General features: G+C 47.5%; 1 protein-coding gene across 2 annotated transcripts; it reads left to right on the top strand.

Annotated features, from left to right (window-relative positions):
- Positions 1-1797: 1797 nt before the first annotated feature.
- On the top strand, positions 1798-17423 carry LOC106547942 (uncharacterized). 2 transcript variants are annotated; one of them, XM_087712255.1, is made up of 7 exons: positions 1798-1865; positions 3734-3971; positions 6873-7012; positions 11645-11776; positions 12393-15613; positions 16386-16440; positions 16567-17423. In XM_087712255.1, the coding sequence occupies exons 4-7, from the start codon at positions 11674-11676 to the stop codon at positions 17199-17201; spliced, it is 4014 nt and encodes a 1337-aa protein (XP_087568381.1). In that variant the 5' UTR covers positions 1798-1865; positions 3734-3971; positions 6873-7012; positions 11645-11673; the 3' UTR covers positions 17202-17423. The 2 variants fall into 2 exon arrangements, with proteins under 2 accessions (XP_087568381.1, XP_087568382.1); XM_087712256.1 differs by lacking the exons at positions 1798-1865; positions 3734-3971; positions 6873-7012 and having other exon boundaries at positions 11591-11776.
- Positions 17424-20417: the final 2994 nt, after the last annotated feature.

The raw sequence follows: 20417 nt of genomic DNA, 5'->3' as shown, positions 1-20417 counted from the left end.
GCCAGAGTTGAAAGGCAGCTGCCTAAAATTCAGGGACGGGAGTAGAAACAGCCCCCTTATTAATAGCCGCCAGAATCCGGATCCCTCCAGGATCCCTCCACCTGTGCCAATTTCCTCTTTGGCCTAAGCGGAGTCCACTTCTTCAGTTCTAAGTTCTCCCGTAGAACTTAGAACTGGGCTTCTTCTTTAGAAGTGACGGAACTTGACAGATTAACAGAATTGGAAGGGACCTTGTAGGTCATCTAGTCCAACCTCCCACTGAAGCAGGAGACCTTACACCATTTCTTCTACAATCAATAAATCTGAATAGAGCTGCAAGGGACCTTGAAGGTCATCTAGTCCAACCCCCTGCTTGAGTAGGAGACCCTTACAGAATTATAGAATCATAGAAGGTATCTTGGAGGTCATCTAGTCCAACCCCTGCTCAAGCAGAGGACTCTATTCCACTTCAGACAAATGGTTGTCCAGCCGTTCTTCAAAATCTCCAGTGATGGAGCACGCACAGCTTCTGGTGGCAAGCTGTTCCACTGGTTAATTGCTCTCACTGTTAGGAAGTTTCTCCTTCATTCCAGGTCGCTTCTCTCCTTAGTTAGTTTCCATCTGTTGTTTCTTGTCCTTCTGGTGCTTTCAAAATAAGTGGACCCCCTCTTCTTTGGGGCAGCCCCTCAAGCACAGGAAGATGGCTATGATGTCACCCCTCGTCCTCCTTTTCTCTAGACTAACCTTAACCAAATTCTGCAACCATTCTTTGTATGTTTCAGTCCTCCAGGCCTTTAATCACCTTAGTTGCTCTTCTCTGCACTTTTCCCAAAGTCTCAACCTCTTTTCTGTAATGTGGTGACCAAAACTGGGTGCTGTATTCCAGGTGCAGCCTTACTAAGACTTTACAAAGCTGTATTAAGACTTCATGTGATTTTGGGCCAATGCCTCTGTTTATACAACTGTGATCATGTTAGCTTTTTTGGCTGCTGTGAGATGCAATCTCACAGTCACGTTTTTTCTCTCCATAAAATTTGTTTTTATTTTCCATTTTCATGGCATATAATCACATGTATACTATTACATAGTCAATATCATGTTGTATGTAAGTAATTACATCAATTCATCTTACCATCAACTACCAAAAAAAAAGAAAAACAGTTATTGGCTCTTCTGCTCTCCATACACCATATTTATACCTTTTCCGACACTTTCTTCCCCCTCTCTCCTCCCCCTCTCTACCTCCTTTCTTCCCTCCATCATCCTTTTCTACTCTACTTCCCCTTCCTTTCTCCTTCTGCTCTCTTCCCTTACCACTCCTCCTTATACACCTCATCTACCCCCCTCAACCTCTCTCCTGTCCCTCTTTTCCTATCTTTCTTCTCTCCTCTGCTTTCCACTCTTCCTCTCATTCACTTGGTGTATTTCAGCTTCTGAGCAAACTCCCTTTTGTGTTGATGGTATTTATAATTCCATTTCAATATACATAAAAAAGAAAATATAGCAGTATACATATACAATCATATTACCTTAAAACCCAACACCCCTCCTCCAACCTAGTATACTCCCCTCCCTCCAACCCTCCCCCCACCCCCCCTGACTTCCCAGAACCAATACAAGGTATAAATCTTTAACAAGAACAGTTTAAAATATACTTAAAGAGAAAGTAGAGAATTAATAACGTCTTTAAATTGAGCTTAGCTCCTCCTTGTTAGGCTCCTCCTCACAGTCACATTTATTGATGGCTTAAAAGGGTTTTACAATCTCTGTCCTCTGCTCCCATCATAAACCCCATCAGCAGTTCAAAGGACAGAGAGATTGAACAGGTGAGCAGCCACGGAGAGCAGGAGATCCACCTGCCACCATGGATTCCTGATTCCAACCAGGTAGGACCCCCAGAAGCGCCGTGACCCCGGAGTTGGCACTTGCTGGGCCAGCGGAGTGGAGTGGGGTGAAGGCAGAGCTGTTCCTAGGTATCTGGTGGAAAGCAGGTGTGTCTCGGACTGAGCTACTGGGTGTTTTTACACAAGAGCAAGTGGTCCCTCCACTCTCAGATATGCTCAGGGGTGGATAGGACACCAGAGTCCCTCAATGTTGGGCGGTTTCCACAGGACAGAAAAGCAAGGAATTTAGCTACAGATCTGACATGGAAGTGGGGGGACATTCCAGGAAATTTGGGGAGAGGGCTTGCTACTTTTTGGAAGACTGCTGAATTCTGCGCAGGCAGCCAAATAAGGTAAGGGAATTGGGAGGGGAACAACACCTTCTTCCAAAGCCCCCACACCATTATGACTCTCGATCCCCCCGTCCCAACTCTAATTTTTTCCAGTGAGATTCCAACTCGGATCCTGCCGGAGGATCAGATTTTGCTCTCTGTGCTGTGGGGGAGGGGGAGGATGGGAGGAGCTGGAGGATGGGAGGAGCTGGAGAGAAACCATTTTGTTTTCCTTCCTTCGCTAAAAACCTCTTGTGGGCAGAGTGCAGGGAGAGCTTGGCTGAAGCTCCAAAGTGGAGGAGCTCCTTCCAGGAGGAGGGGGGGAGGAAGTGGGAAGGCATGTCCATTTTGTGTCCTTCTTCTCAATCAGTCACTCAATCAATCACTCAATCAATCAATCAGAATAGAGCCGGAAGGGACTTCTAATCGGACCCCTGCTCAAGCAGAGGACCCCATTTCCATCCCAGACAATTAGCTTCAGAATCTCTTCTTTAAAAACCTCCCGTTTTAAGAATGGGGCACCCACAACCTCTGGTGGCAAGCTGTTCCACTGGTTAATTGTCCTCACTGTTTCTCTCCTTGATAAATTTCCATCCATTGCTTCTTGTCCTGCCTTCTGGTGCTTTGGAGAATAGGTGGAAACCATCCCCCCACCTCTTCCATGGGGAAGGCCCTCCCTCCGATACTGGAATCCAGCTGTCACGTCCTCCCTGATCCTCCTTTTATCTCGACTAGCCAAGCCCAAATCCTGCAACCGTTCTCCAGATGTTTTGTTCTCCAGGCGTTTAGCCAACTTAGTTGCTCTTCATCCCAAAGGTGCTTTTTCAAGAGGCAACTGGACTTTCTGCTTTTCCTTTGAAGAAGATTTGCTTCTCATCCAAGACGCTTATGGATGTTAAAAGGATTCCGTTAGCTTTTTCGGCTGTTTTTCATTTTTCTGTCTCCAGGCTTTTAGTCATCCTAGTTGCTCTTCTTTGCACTTTTTCCAAAAACTCAACATCTTTTTTGAAATGTGGGGACCTTTCCGTATTGGGGATTACAAGGGGGCTTTTCTCCCCCTCCCCAAAAGTAATCTTGGAGATGCTACTCACCAGGGACCCTTATTTTCAGAGGAAAGAAATCAGATCTCTGAATACCCCCCTCCATACATCCCCAAGAGCCCCCAACCCCCAAACCAATAATCAGCCTTCTTCCCTTAAGGGGAAAACAGAGTCTCAACCCTGCACCGCCCTCTCCTGATGAGGAGGGGAACTGTGATCATTGCAACCTAAAGGAAGGACACTATTAAAGGGACGTAATTAATGGAGCTGCCCAAGGAGTTGCAAATTTTGCCCCCTCAAAGACTTCTGCACTGCCACCAGCTGTGCTCTGGGACTGCTGCTCCTACCCCAAGGGTCTCTGTGGAGTGTGCCTTGCTCAGCCAACTCAGAACGTGGACCACCATCAGTGGGGGGAATGTGGTTTGTGCCCACATCCTGCATTCCTCTAAGAGTCAACTGTCTGTTTTTGCCTCCTCCAGATGTTTCTCCTCTCTTGTAGGGCAGCAGAAGCATCGGCAAGAAGAAGGCCTCAAAGGATGGGGAAAATGGGGGGACCAGATGAGATGCAATCTTGTGGCAGGAAACTCTGATTGCGTCAAAGGGCTTTTTCAAACTCTGGATTCCCGCCATAAAGTCTATCAGCGGTTCCAAGGACGAGGAGATCCAGCAGGAGAGAGGAAGCAAAGGAGAGCAGTAGATCCATGGTCCACTAGGAGATTCCTCATCCCTCTAACCAGGTGAGGCCCCCAGAAGCACCAAGACCCCCAGTTGGCAGCGGAGTGGAAGGGGCGAAAGGTGGGCTTCTCCGGTGCAAAGCAGGTCAAGGAGCTGCTTCCTTTGAAACCTGGGTGAGGGGTCCATGCTGTCTGGGTGGGTGGCAGATAAAGTGACCAGACGTCCCGCTTTTGGCAGGACAGTCCCGATTATTAATAATTTGTCCCGTGTCCCGCGGCGTTACACAAAAGTCCCGATTTTTCACCTGGCCGCGCACGTGGCAAGAAAACACCCCGCAGCAGTTTGCAACTGCCGTGCAGTGATTTCTACTGTCAGAGGCTCCGGAAGCTGGGGAGGTCCTTTGCAGGCGGCTAGAACTGGCCACCCGCAAAGAATCTCCCCGGACTTGTTTTGATGAGCGCGGGGCGACTGACGGTAGTTTGCGCCAGCTGAGCCCGCTCAAACTACCGTCAGTCGCTTCGTGTTCAGCAAAGAAAGCCGGGGGAGGTCATTTGTGGACGGCCAGTCCTAGCCGCTTCTGCCTGGGGCTGCAGCTGAAATGAATGCCCAAAGCCCCCGCCGCCACTAGAATAACTGCCACCGCCTCCTCCTCCTCCTTCAACAGCACCACCACATTTGCTGCCTGATGCTGCGGCTGAGGTGAAGCCGCCAAGCTCCCGCCGCCTCCCCCCTCATGACAGTGGCACCTCCCCCTCCGCTCTGAGCACCTGAGCTGGGCACCACATTACCCCTGCCCCCTCCTCCTCTGCCGTGCTTTTGAGGAGCCATGAGGCCGCGGGAGCCAGTAGGAAGGGGGCGGAGGGGGCGGGAGGAGCAGAAAAAAAGGCCCCATGGCTTCTCAAAAGCACGGCAGAGGAGGAGGCAGTGGCAGGGGTAACGCGGAGCCCAGCTCAGGTGCCCTGAGCGAAGGGGAAGCTGGCACCGCCACTGCCACAGGTGGGGGCACCAGTGGGGGGGCCAGTGGGGGCGCCAGAGGGGGCACCAGCGGGGGCGGCAGCGGGGGCGGCAGAGGGGACTTTGTTGGCTTCACCTCAGTCACAGCGCCGGGCAGCAAAATTTTTAATCAAGAACACCCCCCTGGTCAATGGTGTCCTGCTTTTCCATTTTTAAAATCTGGTCACCTTAGTCTAAGGTGAAATGCTACCGGATCAGGCCGCTTTGCCCAAACTGGTAGTAAAAAAAATGCTAAACCAAAAAAAAAAAGTTCTGATGATCAGCTGTGCTGCAGTAGGAACTTTTTAAAAAACTTTTTTTTAAAGCAATTGGGGCACATTTTTGCTCCCAGGAGGCTTCACTGAGGCCTGCTAGTCCAAAAATGGGGGGGGGGGTGTTGCTGTGAAAGAAAACAAGAAAGGAAGGAAGGAAGGAAGGAAGGAGGGAAGGAAAGAGGAAGGAGGGAGGGAGGGACAAAGGGAGGGAGAAAGAACCACAAACCTGGCACTAGAAGCAGCTTGAAAAAGCATAGCAATCCAGGGCTGGAAGGGACCTGGAGGTCATCTAGTCCAACCCCCTGATCCAGCAGGACATTGTTAAAGTGAATTTCTCTCTTTTGACATCCTCCCAGTCACATGACCTCCACCAAGACACGCCCACAGGACCGGAAGGAAAATTTTTAGATTTCCTACAATCTCCATTTATTAGTACTTTCGCCATTTGAATCGAACATATTGTTTCTACCATCCTCACACATTTCTCTCCAAATTGAATGTTTTTTAATTGTGTAGTAATGAATTCCCATTTCAAGTTGTCAAAGGCCTTTTGGGCGTCCCAAAAAATCAGTGCAACTTGCTTCCTGGGATGTGCTTAATTATATTCTAGTATGTTTATAATTATCCTCATATTATTTTTCAATTGTTGTTTTGGTAGAAATCCACTTTGGTCTGTGTGAACAGTTTCATTTAGTGTTTTTTTTAAATAATTCTGCAATTATGGATGTAAATACTTTGTAGTCTGTATTCAATAATGAAATGGGTCTATAATTTTTTATTTGTTGGTGGTCTGGATCTTCTTTGGGTATAAGTGTTATGTATGCTTCCATCCATGTTTTCGGTAATTTAGCCTCTGTAAGGGCTTCATTGTACAAATCCAGCATGACTGTTTCTATGGGTTCCTGTATGTTCCTGTGGTATTTTCCATCTGGGCTCGGAGTCTTGTTATTTTTGTGTCTCTTCACTGTCTCCAATAATTCCATCATTGTCATTTTTCCATTGAACATTTCTCTTCATCTCCCCAATTTTTTAAAAATTCATCTTATTTAAGTATTGTTTTCGTGACTGTATAATTTTTCAAAGAAACTTTGTATTATATATTTCTTCTTCCCTCTGGTGTTGTATGTTTCCCTTTTCATCTTGTAATGGATGTATTATTCTCTTCTCTTTTTCTTTTTTCAGTTTGTGGGCTAACCATCTCCCCGGCTTCTTTGCATTTTCAAAAAAAAATGTTTAGCTTTTTTAATTTTCTGAACCATTTCTCCTTGTGTCATCAAATTACGTTTATATTTTATCAAATCCTTCTTTTCCTTTATTTTGATTTTTTGTGGATCTTTTTGCAGAACCGCATCCAATTTTTTAAGTTCTTCCTCTAATAGTCCTTGTTTTTGTTTCTGTTTCTTGTTTTTTGTTGCCAAATATGTCAGTCCTTGAATGTATGCCTTTGTTGTATCCCACAAATTCTGTAATGTTGTTTCTTCTTTTATTTACTTCATAGAAGAGTTTCATTTCTTTTTCTACCATTGTTATGTATTCTTTATCTTTCCATATATTTTGGTTCATTGTCCATCTCTGTATTTCTTCAGTCCTTTCCATATCACTTTTATAGGATTGTGATATGCCCAGGTGTTAATCATTATTTTAATCTATTCTCTATTTTTTATTTTCTCTCTTTCATTTTCTGGATGCCTGAAGACAAAGCAGAAGATGAGGGTCTCCTTACAATTCCCAGGCTGAGCCTTGAACCCGGGACTGGACGGGCAGAGCGGAGGTCCAGCCTTTGGAGGAAGTGGGCTGCAGCTGTTCCCCCTTGCCAGGCTCAGAGGGTGGGGCAGGTAAGGGGCTCCCCAAGGTCTCCTGCTTTGAGGAAGACCCTCTGGTTCCTCCATCCTTTCCCACAGCCTCGCAGGCTGGAGCAGACCCTGAAGAAGACCTCAAAGGATGGGAAGGAAAAGTTGTCCCCATTTCAAGGAACTTTTTTAGGATAGTTAACCCAGAAGAGATGATGAGACTGGCAGATCCACCTGCCGTCCGGTATTCCAGATCCCTCCAACCAGGGGGGACCCCCAAGGACCCCCAGGGCCCCCAAGTGGGCATTTCACAGGGCCACAGGGTGGAGTGGGGTGAGGGCAGAGCTCCTCCTGGGCCTGTGGTGGGAAGTGGGTCAGGGAGCAGCAGAGAGCAAGAGGCTGGGGGTCTCTGGGAAAAGCCAACGGAGGGATGGGACAGCGGAGGAGATCCTAATGATAGGGAAGTCAGTGGGGGAGGGGAGGGAGGCCAATGGGGGGAAATTAGTGGTTTAAATCCTAACATTGGGAAGGGGATCCTGAGATGTTTAGGATCCCGTCTTCCTTGTTAGGAAAGTCAACTTCAGATTGGGAGGGGGGAACAGATGGCTTAGCAACAAGTGTGGCACAGAAGCACTTGTTCTTGCGGGGGGGTGTTTTGTAGGTAATTTGGGGAGGGGGAGTTGCTCCTTTTCTGAAGGCTGCTGAATTCTCTTCTGGCAGCCAAATAAGGTGAGACCAGGAATCGAGAGCAGGGAAGGAACATCTTTTTCTGACACCCTCCCCCCAATTATCTTCTCCAATTCCATCTCCCCCACCCACAATTCCAAATTTTTGTCTCCCTGGAGAGACCCCGCTTTGCCCTCTTCGTGTGAGATAGGGGGGGGGGTGTTTTCTCCCTGGTTCTAGTTTGGTTTTCTCCTCGGTTGCTTTCCGACAGTGGGTGGAAATTCAACAAGGGGAGAAAGAATTTGGGATCATTAAGGAGAAACTTCCGAACAGTGAGATCAATTAACCAGTGGAACGGCTTGCCACCTGATGTTGTGGGTCCTGTCCCCTAAAGAGGTGCATCTGGTGGGGCCCAGAAGAAGGGCCTTCTCTGTGGTGGCTCCCTCCTTGTGGAACAACAACCCCATGGAGATTAGACTGGCCCCCATTTGACCCTCTTCCGCAAGGCCCTGAAGACCCCGTTCTGCCCACAGGACTGGGGAACCCCGAGTGGGATGGAGCCCATCAAGCGGCTCATTTGATTGCTTGTTTTCACCAGGAGGCTGAAGGGTTTTTTATTCTTTTATATGAGGTTTTGGGGTCTTTCTTGTATCTTGATTGTATTTGCATAAGTGGCCACCAAGGCAAATCAATTCCTTGATTTTTCAGTTCTTGTTTTGATTTTAATTCCCTTCTTCATTTAGGATATCTTGCAATTTTTTTCCAATTGAAGAACATTTGGATTAGTGCTTCCGTCATGGATAACCAGACGGGTATTTTCATGCAATCTTTCTCCTTAATTCTTTCCCATGCTAAAAGCAGAGTATTTCTGATACAGTGTCTTTGGAAATACCTGTGTATTTTATTTTTCCCATACCACATAAATGCATTCCACCCCAATTGTAAACCATGTCCTTCTAAAGTCAATATTCTTTTCTTCCTCAAGTTAACCCATTCTTTCACCTATATAAGCACTGAGGCGTGGGAGTACCGCTCCCAATCAGGTAACTCACATCCCCGTTAATTTTTAGTTTCCTGTAGCATTTTCAATTTTATTCATGCTTTTTTTGCCCCTTGCCAAAGAAACTTTAGAATCAATTTCTTTAGATCCTCAAAGAACTTTTTTTCTAGTTTTGTCGGAATTGTTTGGAACAAAAATAATAACTTTGGCAAAATATTCATTTTTATTGTAGCTATTCTTTCAACCATTGAAAACTGTAGGTTTTTCCATTTCTCCAGGTCTGACTTTATTTGTTATATTAATTTAAAATAATTATCTTCTTCTCAGTCAATTTATTTTTCTGTTTATTTGTAAGATTCTTTACCAGCATTTTGGCCTTTTCTTGGTTTATTTTTAATCCAGCCACTTCAGCAAAATCTATTAGAATCCCATTTAGATGATAGATAGATAGATAAATAGATAGATAGATAGACAGCAATAGCAATAGCAATAGCAGTAGACTTATATACCGCTTCATAGGCCTTACAGGCCTCTCTAAGCGGTTTACAGAGAGTCAGCATATTGCCCCCAACAATCTGGGTCCTCATTTTACCCACCTTGGAAGGATGGAAGGCTGAGTCAACCCTGAGCCGGTGAGATTTGAACCGCTGACCTGCTGATCTAGCAGTAGCCTGCAGTGCTGCATTTAACCACTGCGCCACCTTGGCTGACAGACAGATAGATAGATGGATGGATGGATGGATGGATGGATGGATGGATGGATGGATGGATGGATGGATCCAAAGCACCAGAAGGCAGGAGAAGAAACAATGGATGGAAAATTATCAAGGAGAGAAACAGTGAGGACAATTCCTAATAGTGAGGACAATTAACCAGTGGAACAGCTTGCCACTGGAAGCTGTGTGTGTTCCATCACTGGATGTTTTAAGGAAGAGACTAAAACCTCCAGTGATGACGTATCCACAACTTCTGGTGGCAAGCTGTTCTACTGGTTAATTCAATCTATCCATGATCATTCATTATCTTTCCCCCATTCTTCTTTGCCTTCTTCTTTAAATTTCTGCTTCTCTGGGTTCAGAATTCTATTTGGGCTTGATTTTAATGATTTATGCGAGAAGCTGGAGCCATCTTAATCTTTTGCAGAAAAAAAAAGGGGGGGGAGACTTCGTATTACCCAGTTCTTGATTTTGTTATTATTTTTTTCCTTTGCTACTTTTCACCTCTCGTTAGTTATAGCTGCTCAAAATATTTTAATTGGAACAAGCTTGCATACAGCCAAACTAGGGTATGTTTCCTCTTCACCTCCTGCTTTTCCAAGTTCTGATTTATGGCAGTTGGTTAATTAGAATCTCCCACACAGGCAAGACTAGGTTATCAGTTGTCAGTGAGGAGATAGTGCTTTTTTCTTGATGTTTCTCCCTTGTTGCATTCCACCATTCATTAATTGGGGTTGCTTAAGATACGTTAGTTAAAAGACACTCGGATGAAGCAAATCTTCACGCTTCTAGACTCCTTTGAAAACACAATCTTTTCAAGTCGAAAACCAAATTTGGAGAGTGTTTGGGTGGGTTTGTCACTTCGCTGCTTTCTCCCTTTCTATCCGAATTGTTTCAAACAAATGGCTTTTGTGGGGGGCTGGTGTTTCAACCCTCCATTTTCTTTTTTTCTTTCTTTTTGCAAAAATCCCAATCTGACCATCTCAAGATTCTTTGCCTTTTCCAAGTTTTGATTTATGACTGTGGATTAGATGAATTTTCTTACTGGTCTTTCAATTCTTCCACACCCTCCTGTTCAGTTGCTTTGGCTGGGAGCCAGCTTCTTCTGCAGCCATCTTGCCATGCTGCCACCCCACTCCGATTCAGAGGGCAAATCTCCGACCTGCGAGGGACCTGTTTCCGCCCCCTGGGTCTGATGAGACACTGCTCCTTCTTCCCCCCACTCCAGGGTGGTTCTGATCTAAAAAAGATCTGAATTGGTTTGTCAGACAGGGTTCACGTGAGGGTCTTGAGAACTCACACCCCCCACATCTGTCCAGCTGGAGAACGTCCGGTCGAATCCCCAATAGGACTTTCTGGAGTAGGGTAGGGTAGGATATGGTATAGTAGAATCAAATAGAACAGAACAGAAGTTTAGTATAGCATATAGAGTAGAGTTTAGAGTAGAACAGAACAGAACAGAGTTTATAGAGTAGAGTTTAGAGTAGAGTGTAGAGTAGAATAGAGTAAAGTAGAAGAGAACAGAGACGAGCAGAACAGAACAGAACAGAATAGAAAATAACTGTAAAGGACCTTGGAGGTCTTCAAGTCCAACCCCCTGCTAAGGCAGGAAACCCTACACCAGTTTTAACAAATAGTTATCCAATCTCTTTGTAAAAACTTCCAGTGTTGGGGCATTCACAATTTCTGGAGTCAAGTTGTTCCACTGATTCATCGTTCTAAATGTCAGGAAATTTCTCCTCAGTTATAAGTCGCTTCTCTCCTTGATTAGTTTCCACCCATTGCTTCTTGTTCTACCCTCCAGGTGCCTTGGAGAATAGTTTGACTCCCTCTTCTTTGTGTCAACCCCTGAAATATTGGAACACTGCTATCATGTCTCCCCTAGTCCTTCTTTTCATTAAACTAGACATATATATGGCTCATATTTAAATGGTTGTCCACTACGACTCCAAGATCCCTTTCACAGTTGCTACTATTGAGCAAGGTAGCATCTGTACTGTACCATTTTGTTAGATGGCGCCCAATGTTCACAAGGATACTATTAAAAGGATGTAATTAAAATGATCTTTACCTGAGGAGTTGGGGATTTTGGCCACTCAAAGACTTCTGCACTGCCACCAGTTGTGCTCTGGGACTGCTGCTCCTACCCCAAGGGTCTCTGTGGAGTGTTCCTCTCTCAGCCTACCCAGAGCGTGGACCACGATCAGTGGGGGGAATGTGGCTTGTGCCCACATCCTGCATCACAGAGTCAACTGTCAGTTTTTGCCTCCTCCAGATGTTTCTCCTCTCTTGTAGGGCAGCAGAAGCATCAGCAATTGCAGGAGATGAGCATGGCCCTGGAAGAGGACACCATAGAGATAGCCGCTCTGGGCCGCCCCTTCCAGCTGGGGACGTTGTACGACTGCCGCAAGGATGCGCTCATCCCAGGTAGGAGCTGGAGGAGAGGCTGATGGGTCTCTGGAAGGACGGAGGGAGGGAGAGAGACAGGCACTGCCATCAATGTGCAGCCTCAACCCAGGGACAGAGTTGAGCTCCTGGGTGCATAGCCTGCTAGTAGCAGCTAGCTAAATAGGACCTCCTAGCTGGGAATGCATATCCAACCCTTCACCAAGGATGCAGCCGGACTGGCATTGATTACTCAACATAGAATGGTTCCCCCCCCCCCCCAGAAGCACAGAAATAGTTTGGGAAAGAGCTAATAAAAGAAGTCTAGGCTCCCCCATAGAATGGTGAACTCAGGGATAAACTTCTGAAGTTGTGGAGCAGGTGACTCTGAATGCTTCATGAAAACATAGTTTCCCCAGAGAGTTCCAGGTCTTTCTTGAAATCAATAGATGCATAACAATTCCCATCCCTCTCTACTCAGTCAAAAGCCTTTGAAATGTTGCCATGTTTCTCTGGTGATGATTGGACATAAACGGGGGAAGCCTCCAGGGGGAAGATGTCTCTATTGTCCCACCTCTCTGGAGCTTCTCCATCCAATAACTGGTATTTTCAAGGTCTGGTTTCAATTCATCCTCCTATTTTCTTCTGTTCCTTGCAGGAGTCACCCTTTGGGACTACAGTTCTCTTCAGAAGGACCTGACCATCAAGGCTCAGCCCAAGACAGCCACTGTAATCATTGCATCTGACAGCATAGATGATAAGGCCTCTGCCCTGGACATCCCAGAACCCATTAAGGCCAGTTTCCTCGGGGGGCTGATTGATGTGAGCGGGTCAGCAGAGTATCTTCAGGACACCAAGAAGTCCAAGCAACAGGCCAGAGTCACTGTTCACTACAAAGCCACCACCAAGTATGAACAGCTGACTATGAGCCACCTGGGAATCCAGAATGTCACTTACCCAGCCGTCTTTGAGCAAGGCACAGCCACCCATGTGGTCACTGCCATCCTCTATGGAGCCCAGGCCTTTTTTGTCTTTGACCGAGAAGTTTCTTCAACGGAGACTGTGAAAGATATTCAAGGAAGTCTCCAGGTTACAATCAAGAAGCTGATATCCATCACGGGAAAAGCAGATATGAAGCTAAATGAGGAGGAGAAAGAGAATGTTCTCAAGTTCAATTGCAAGTTCCATGGAGACTTTTATTTGGACAAAAATCCAGTGACTTTCCAAGATGCCATGCAGGTTTACACAACTCTACCAAAAATGTTAGGGAAAGATGGAGAGAAGGCTGTGCCAGTGCGGGTCTGGCTCTACCCACTGAGCAAGCTGGACTCCAGAGCAGCTAAGATGGTCCGTGAGATCAGCATAAAGTTGATCTTTGATGCTGAAAAGATTTTGGAGGAACTCAATGAAATCCAGATGCAAAGCAACGATCTAGCCAAGAATCCCATTGCTGAGACCTTCCCTGAGATCAAGAGGAAGATCCAGCAGTTCAACGATCTGTGCAAGCAACACAGGCGGACTTTCCAGAAACAGCTGGCCAGAATGTTTCCTTCCATCCGGGGAGGAGGGCAGGAGGAAGGGACCCTAGTGGACCTCTTGACGTCTGTCAAACGGTCACCCTTCAACAGCCAAAGACTCTGTGAATTTCTGGACACCAAGGAAAGAGAAATTAACCATGTCAACTCTTGTCTGACTATTCTAAATAATATGGAAGTGATCTCATCTCAGAAGAAGCTGGAAAAAATAGTTCTTGACCCCCAGAATGAATATGTGGTCTCCTTTGTATTTACTTCTTTACATGAAGAGGAGCCATTTCTCTTGAGTTTACAGGATTGGCTTCAGGAGCAATTCTCACAAGAATCGACTAAGTCCACAAAGTCCACTCCCGAGGTCAAGAAAGGCCTGGCCTGGTTTGAGGACAAGGAGAGGATTCGCAATGCTCGCCAAGTTGCCAAATCCATCAGAGACTTTTTCAGTATCAATCAACCAAATGAGAAGGTTAGCTTTATTGTGGCCTCACTTCCAGATGTGGACACCCCAGGAGCCTCAATATACCTTTATGAAGATGGAGAGCTGGTCAGCAAGAACTTTGAGTTGCCCTCAAAACCTCTCCCTTTCCTGGTCAGTGAACTGAGTCATAACAGCATTCAACTGAAGTTTCAGCCAGCAGAATATGGAAAGGGTACAATCTCCAGCTATCTGGTAGAGTACAAGGTTGCAGGGGAAGAAAAATGGAAGACTGTGAGGAGAGAGGATGCCAGGGAGATGTTCCTGCTGAAAGATCTGCCTCCAAACACAGAGTGCCTATTCCGGTATGCTGCTTGTTGCAAGGTAGGCCGTAGCAATTCCAGTGTCCTGAGCCCACCCATAAAGACCCTTCCCACCAGCCCTCCTGAGAAATTAAGAATGGTCACTGTGGCATCTTCTGTCATCTCTGTGGCCTGGATGGGTCCCAGCATTGTTGCCCCAGGAGTTGTGGTCAAGGAGTACAAGGTGGAGTACAGAATGGTGGAGGCTGCAGCTGGGAAGGACCAATGGACTGAAAAAAGTAGTGGGAGAAAAACAGAATTTTATTCCATCAAAGGTCTGAAGCCACAGACGGTGTATAGAATACGGGTGTCAGCTCTGTGTGATAATGGAGCTCTGGGTGTCCCCAGTGAGGAGGTGGAGGTCTCCACATCACTGGAGGAAGAAGATGCAGAAAATGTAGCTCACCAGTTCCTTCAGGAAAGCTCCCTGGTGGAGGACAGACAACCATTACTGTTCACCCTTCCTTTGGAGAAAGTCTCCTCAGATGTCTCCACTTCCTCTCTGTTGTACCAGCTTGGAAAGGAGAACCTGGAAGTGCCCAATAAGGTGATCCTGGTGATGGGAGCAACAGGGAGTGGGAAAACCCTTTTGATCAACGGGATGATCAATTATATTCTGGGTGTCCAGTGGGAAAATAATTTCAGATTCAAACTCATTCATGAAACCACCCAGAGAAGCGAAGCTGGAAGCAGGACGTCTGAAGTCACAGCCTATGTGGTGAACCATCAGAAGGGCTTCCGAATTCCCTATTCTCTCACAATCATTGACACTCCAGGATTTGGAGGCCCAAGAGACACAGAGCAAGACAAACTGGTTGAGAAGAAGCTCCTGGAGTTTTTTTCCACCCAAGGGGGAATTGACCACGTGGATGCCATCTGCTTCGTGGCCCAGGCTTTCCTTGCCCATTCAACTCATGCCCAGAAATGCATCTTTGATTCCATGCTCTCCATGTTGGGAAAAGACGTGAAGGATAATGTGCAACTCCTGTTCACCTTTTCAGATGGGGGGATTCCACCTGTCCTGGAGGCCCTCAAGGAGGCTGACCTCCCGTGTGCTCAAGATGAGTCGGGAACCCCTCTGCACTTCAGATTCAACCATTCAGCCCTCTTTGCTCCCCGTGAACATGGAGGAATCCGTAATGCTGCTTCTGAAATGTTCTGGAAAATGAACACTGAGAGCATGAAGAATTTCTTTGACTCATTAGAGATGCTGGACACTAAAAGTTTAACCATGACCATGGAGGTCCTCAAGGAACGTCAGGTGCTGAAAGCTGCTCTTAGAAGTCCTCCCCCTCCTAAGGTTGAGCAAGTGCACCCAAATAGTTTCCAGATTAGTATTGATCCGGTAGCCATCAGGAAGCCTTCGGTCTCCAGGTACCTGGTGGAATATCGGATTGCAGGAGGTATTTGGAAAAGTCTCAATACCGAAGGCCCTAAGGATCAATTCACCCTGGAAGATGTCAACCTAAATCTTCAGTACCAATTCCGATGTGCAGCTGTGACTCCAGAAGGGCTCGGTCAATGGAGCAAGGCGATCACTTGCATCTGTCCCACAGGGAGGCCTGCTGAGGTAACTTGAGCTGGGGGGAGGAGGAGGAGAGCATAGAATAGCCTGATACCAGTTGTGGGGTCTCCATCTCTGGAGATTTTTAAGGAAAGACTGGACAGCCACTTGTCTGAAATGATATAGGGTCTCCTGCTTGAGCAGGGGGTTGGGTGAGAAGACCCCCAAAGTCCCCCACTCTGCACTCAGGGAGGAGAGCCATGGGGCAGGGGAGGTTCCCAAGGGACAGAATTGGGTGGGGGTGGGGGAGGGCACAGATGCAAATCATCATCCTCAGCAGAGACTGCTCTCCCAGGATTGAAGGGGATTCAAGAAAGAGCCCCCCCAAAGGAGCCTCCCAACCCCCATAACGGATTGAATTCAGAGTAGACCACCTTGGAGGACTTGTTGGGAGGCCAAGGAGAGGGTGGTCGGAGAAGGGGGGAAAGTGGGGTACCTAGAGGAAGACAATCTGGAGCTGTATTAGGAGCAGCTAAAGGGGCAGACAACAGGGGCCCTTTGAGCATGGAGATGGCTGTGGGGAGCTGCCAGCAACTTTGGACATCAACCCCCACCATTCCTGATACTCCCAAGAATTGAAGGGCTGCATAAAAAGGGGGGTGGCACACGGGGAAGGATCAGATGGGTCAGCCTTGAGGGCAGTGAGGAGGGGGTGGCAGCCCTTTTTTTATCCCTCCCCCCAAATACCTCCCTGTGTCTTCCGGGGAAAGGGAGTTTTTGGCATCCTCCCTGCAAGGCAGCCTCTCCTTTGGCTGATTCTGTTTCTCTTTTCATGCAGAAATCCCGGGTTTTGTGCGGTGCGACTGGTCTGGAAATACATGGAAGCATCCCAGGTAAAGTCTTGGGCCCTGGGGGTTTGGGGGGGTGGAGGTTACTGTCCTGGGTGGAAGGACAGGCAACTACGGGTTTACGCTGCTGACCGTGTCCCTTTCTTCTCTCCTCTCCCCTTTGGGTTGCAGGGCCTGAACGGAGGATCGTCCTGGTGGGCAGAAGCGGAAGTGGGATAAGTGCAACAGGAAACACAATTCTGGGGAGCAAAGTCTTTAAGTTTGGTACATCATCTTCATCAGCAACAGAAGTATGCCAAAAGGAGGAAGCACAGCTGAATGGCAGGAAGGTTGTGGTTGTTGATACGCCTGGATTTTTCCATACCACACGTCCACAGAAGGTCACTGATGCAGAAGTGAGCAAGTGCGTGAAGCTTAGCTCCCCAGGTCCCCATGTCATTCTACAGGTAATGCCTCTGAGTTATTTCATCTGGAAGGAGATGGAGGTGACTCAGCTCATCAAAGAGGTTTTTGGCCTTAAAGCCAAGAATTACACAATCCTCTTGTTCACCTGCAAAAAAGGTCAATCTCTAGAAAAATTTATACCTTCCCTAGGTGAAGACCTGAAGGGATACATTGCTGAATGTGGGAACCGGATATTGGCTTTCAACAACGAGGCCGAAGAGGAAGAACGAGAGGCTCAGGTGGCCAAACTGATGGCCATGATTGATGATCTGGTGGAAAGGAACAGAAATGCTCCTTGTTACACAGAAGACATGATGAAAGCCAACCAAAGTCACCACTTCCGATTGTTTCCCTTTGCATAAGAGACCAAAATGACTAATTAAGAGACTGCTCCCAGCTCTGCCATAGGCCTCAGCTCTTCTGTTTGGTGTTCTAATCCAGCCCTCGCCATGTGACCTCAGAAGAACCCAAGTCAGAGATAGATAGCTGAGTCCTCCTCAGCCAATTCCTTCTCTCAGGAACCCATTTTCTCCTCTCTGATGACAGGACTTCCTTCAAGGGCCTTGGAAGATCCACCCCCCCAAATCAACCGGCCTCACAGACTAATTCTCTACCACCAGGACAACTGTCCCTTTGGAAACACAGACTCTTTGGGGCTTCTCCATCTGTCAGTCTTTCAAGGTTGACCAGGCCGGGAAGCCAATAACACAAGAAATATTAGAGTTTGACTTTACTGATATGGGTTATAGTAGCAGAATCTCGAAAGCATCATCCCTTCACTCCCTTTGGCACCAAAGAGCATCAAGGCAGGGCAGCCTTGAGATTCTTTCTCACCCTTACCTGTTTTCCTGGGGTTAATCCGTGTTTTCTTAACAGTTGCCACAATTTTTCTGCAAGGCTGTTTCTATAATCCTCTACACCAGGAGTCCCCAACTCACAGGTTGTGGACCGGCAGTTGGCCATGGCCCACCAGGAACTGGGCTACGCAACTCAGCAAAGCTTCATCTGTGTACACGTAGGACCCAGGAAGTGTATGAAACTACCCGCCTCCCCAATCCATGGGAAAACCAGCCTCCACGGAACAGATCCACGGAACTCATGCCCACTGTTCTATGCCATCTTCCAGGGAGAAAACCTGGATTCCCGGTCCGTGCGTGTGTGAAAGAGAGGGAGAGAGATACAGTAGATAGAGAGATATTTGTTTCAAACTGAGATCTTATTAAATCTCATCCTATTTTTTTAAGAAAACAAGCTGTGTTTTTTGGGAGTGTCTGTGTGTCACACTTACTAATGAAGCTGAACCTAACCAGCTGTGTGTCACAACCTGATGAAAAGTCAGAGGGGAAGAAGGGGAGGTGGTCCAATCTTCCTGGAGAAGGAGGATACTCCAAGGGTGGGTCAGAACTCAAGGTCTCCCCCAAAGCTTTTCACGCTGGGTCCAGGGAGGGGGTCCTTCTGGATGGAAATGAGGCTCCTGCTGGGTCCTTCCCACCTCTTAGCATCCTTCAACTCCACTCCAGATGCTTCTCTTCACCGGCTCTCTTAGGGTCTCCTGGTCAGTCAAGAGGAAGAAGGATACGTGTCCAGCAGCCACATTTGCAGCAGGAAGTTCAGGTCTGTCTCCCAAACAAATTTGGGGAGGATGATGCTCCACCCGGTTCCCACTGGAGATGAAGGAGAACATGTTGTTTGGCCATTCCTCTTCCATGCCTTCTCCCGTTCCTCCCCCAATGTGGACACCTCCCCTCTTTGGGGTCCTTAAGAGAAGCGCTCCACCCTCCCAGACATCTGAGCAGTTCGGTCATGTCTCCGGGTGACCCCAGAGCTTCCTTCTGACACCCCAATAACCCAAGGCTTTGCTTGCATCTGATTTCCATGGGGTGGGGATGGGGGTGTTGGACTATTATCTGGAGCCCCTAACAAAGAAAATTGAAACTTACCTGAGCTGAGCCCCGTACCCACCCTCCACTCCTAAATGTGCAAACGTCACTCTGTCTCCGCCCGATCCCCTAAATTCTAGTTCAGGCTAGTGGTGGGATTCAAATAATTTAACAACCGGTTCTCTGTCCTAATGAGTTCTTCCAACAACCAGTTTATCAAACTGCTCAGAGAGTTTTATAACCGGTTCTGCCAAACTGGTGCGAACTGGCTGAATCCCACCACTGGTGGAGGCTCTCCAGAAGGCCTGCGATGGGTCTCTAAACCACTCAGTTCTCATCTGAGTTTCCTTCCAAGAGGCGAAACCCCCAAATCAGGAAGTGGGGAGAAGAACAATGAAAAAAAAACCTCTTTGAGAATTGGAGATGCAAATGAGGACCCTCCAACCTGTGGGGTTTGAGAGCCCTAATCCCAGCTGGCTACAAGGCCCAACCAAATCCAGGAGCCCAGGAAGTGGAGATTCCCTTCTGGAGCCATCCCACAGCTCTTTTGAGGTCTCCAACTTTAGCAGGCCCTGAATCTCATCTCCACGTGTTTCCCAGGGATAAGGGCCAGGGAGGGTGAGGGGTGGGGCAGCTCATAAGAGACCCATGTACCATCACCTGGCCAGGCCTGCAGCACCCACCAAATCCAGTAGCCCAGGACCAGACAGTCTCTTCTGGGGCCACATCACAGCTCTCTCTTTTGGGGTCTCCATTGTTAGTGGGCCCTGAATCCCCTCACCAGGTGTATCCTAAGGATAAGGGCCAATGTGTGAGGTGAACCAGCTCATAGCAGACCCCCAACATCACCTGGCCAGGACTGCAGCATCCCCAAAGTTCTGGTGTATAGAGTGACAGTGTCCGTTATCCATGGCCCAGTAATTGGGGTGGCTTCAGATGGTTCTCAGATGCCCATAGCTGACCTCTGAAAGACTCGGCTGGCCACAGGGGGCTCCATCTGTGGAGTAGAACGCCTCAAGGGTCTCTTCCAGCTCTGAGATTCCCCGATTCTACCATCAGGAGATCTTCTGGTCTGCGTGTCTTCACCAATGTCCACAATCTGCCCTTCACTGTGACCCACCCCATCTGTACCCTTCCCCATAACTGGATCCCAGCCCACCCACCACCAATCCCAAGGAAATAGAAACTTGTCGAGCAATTGTGCAGCAGCTTACCAGATGAAGTCAGAGACACTAACACAACTTTTGGTGTGTGTGTGTGTGTTTGTGTGTTTACATGTATACATATGTACACAAAGTTAGTTTAAGTGTTATATATATATATCTAACATACACACACACGTTATATATCTAGATCTGTCTGTCTGTCTGTCCGTCCGTCCGTCCGTCCGTCCATCCATCCATCCATCCATCCATCCATCCATCCATCCATCCATCCATCCATCCATCTATCTATCTATCTATCTATCTATCTATCTATCTATCTATCTATCTATCTATCATCTCTCTGTTCGCATGTGAGCTGTTGGCAAGCTAAGCTCCACCGTGCATGTGTACATGCCTCCCATCAGCCAGCTGATTTTTGGGTCTCTGCCATGCATGGGGGAGAAGCATGTGCATGTATGGGGTGGAGGGGGGGTCATGCGTGCATGCGTGAGGTGTAGGAGAGCATGGGGGTACGGTACTCCCCCCCGTGCCC

Source organism: Thamnophis sirtalis, unplaced genomic scaffold (assembly GCF_051295495.1).
Source record: "Thamnophis sirtalis isolate CommonGarterSnake01/CBP01778 unplaced genomic scaffold, rThaSir2_p1.2 scaffold_4, whole genome shotgun sequence".
Taxonomy (NCBI): Eukaryota; Metazoa; Chordata; class Lepidosauria; order Squamata; family Natricidae; genus Thamnophis; species Thamnophis sirtalis.
The sequence above is the reverse complement of the archived record's forward strand: the minus strand, read 5'-3'. Positions and strand labels throughout refer to the sequence as shown.

Coding starts and splice junctions, on each gene's coding strand:
- LOC106547942 (XM_087712255.1), top strand. CDS start 11,674: ATGAGCATGGCCCTGGAAGAGGACACCATAGAGATAGCCGCTCTGGGC. Junction 11,777..12,392: donor CAAGGATGCGCTCATCCCAG/GTAGGAGCTGGA, acceptor TGTTCCTTGCAG/GAGTCACCCTTTGGGACTAC. Junction 15,614..16,385: donor CCACAGGGAGGCCTGCTGAG/GTAACTTGAGCT, acceptor CTTTTCATGCAG/AAATCCCGGGTTTTGTGCGG.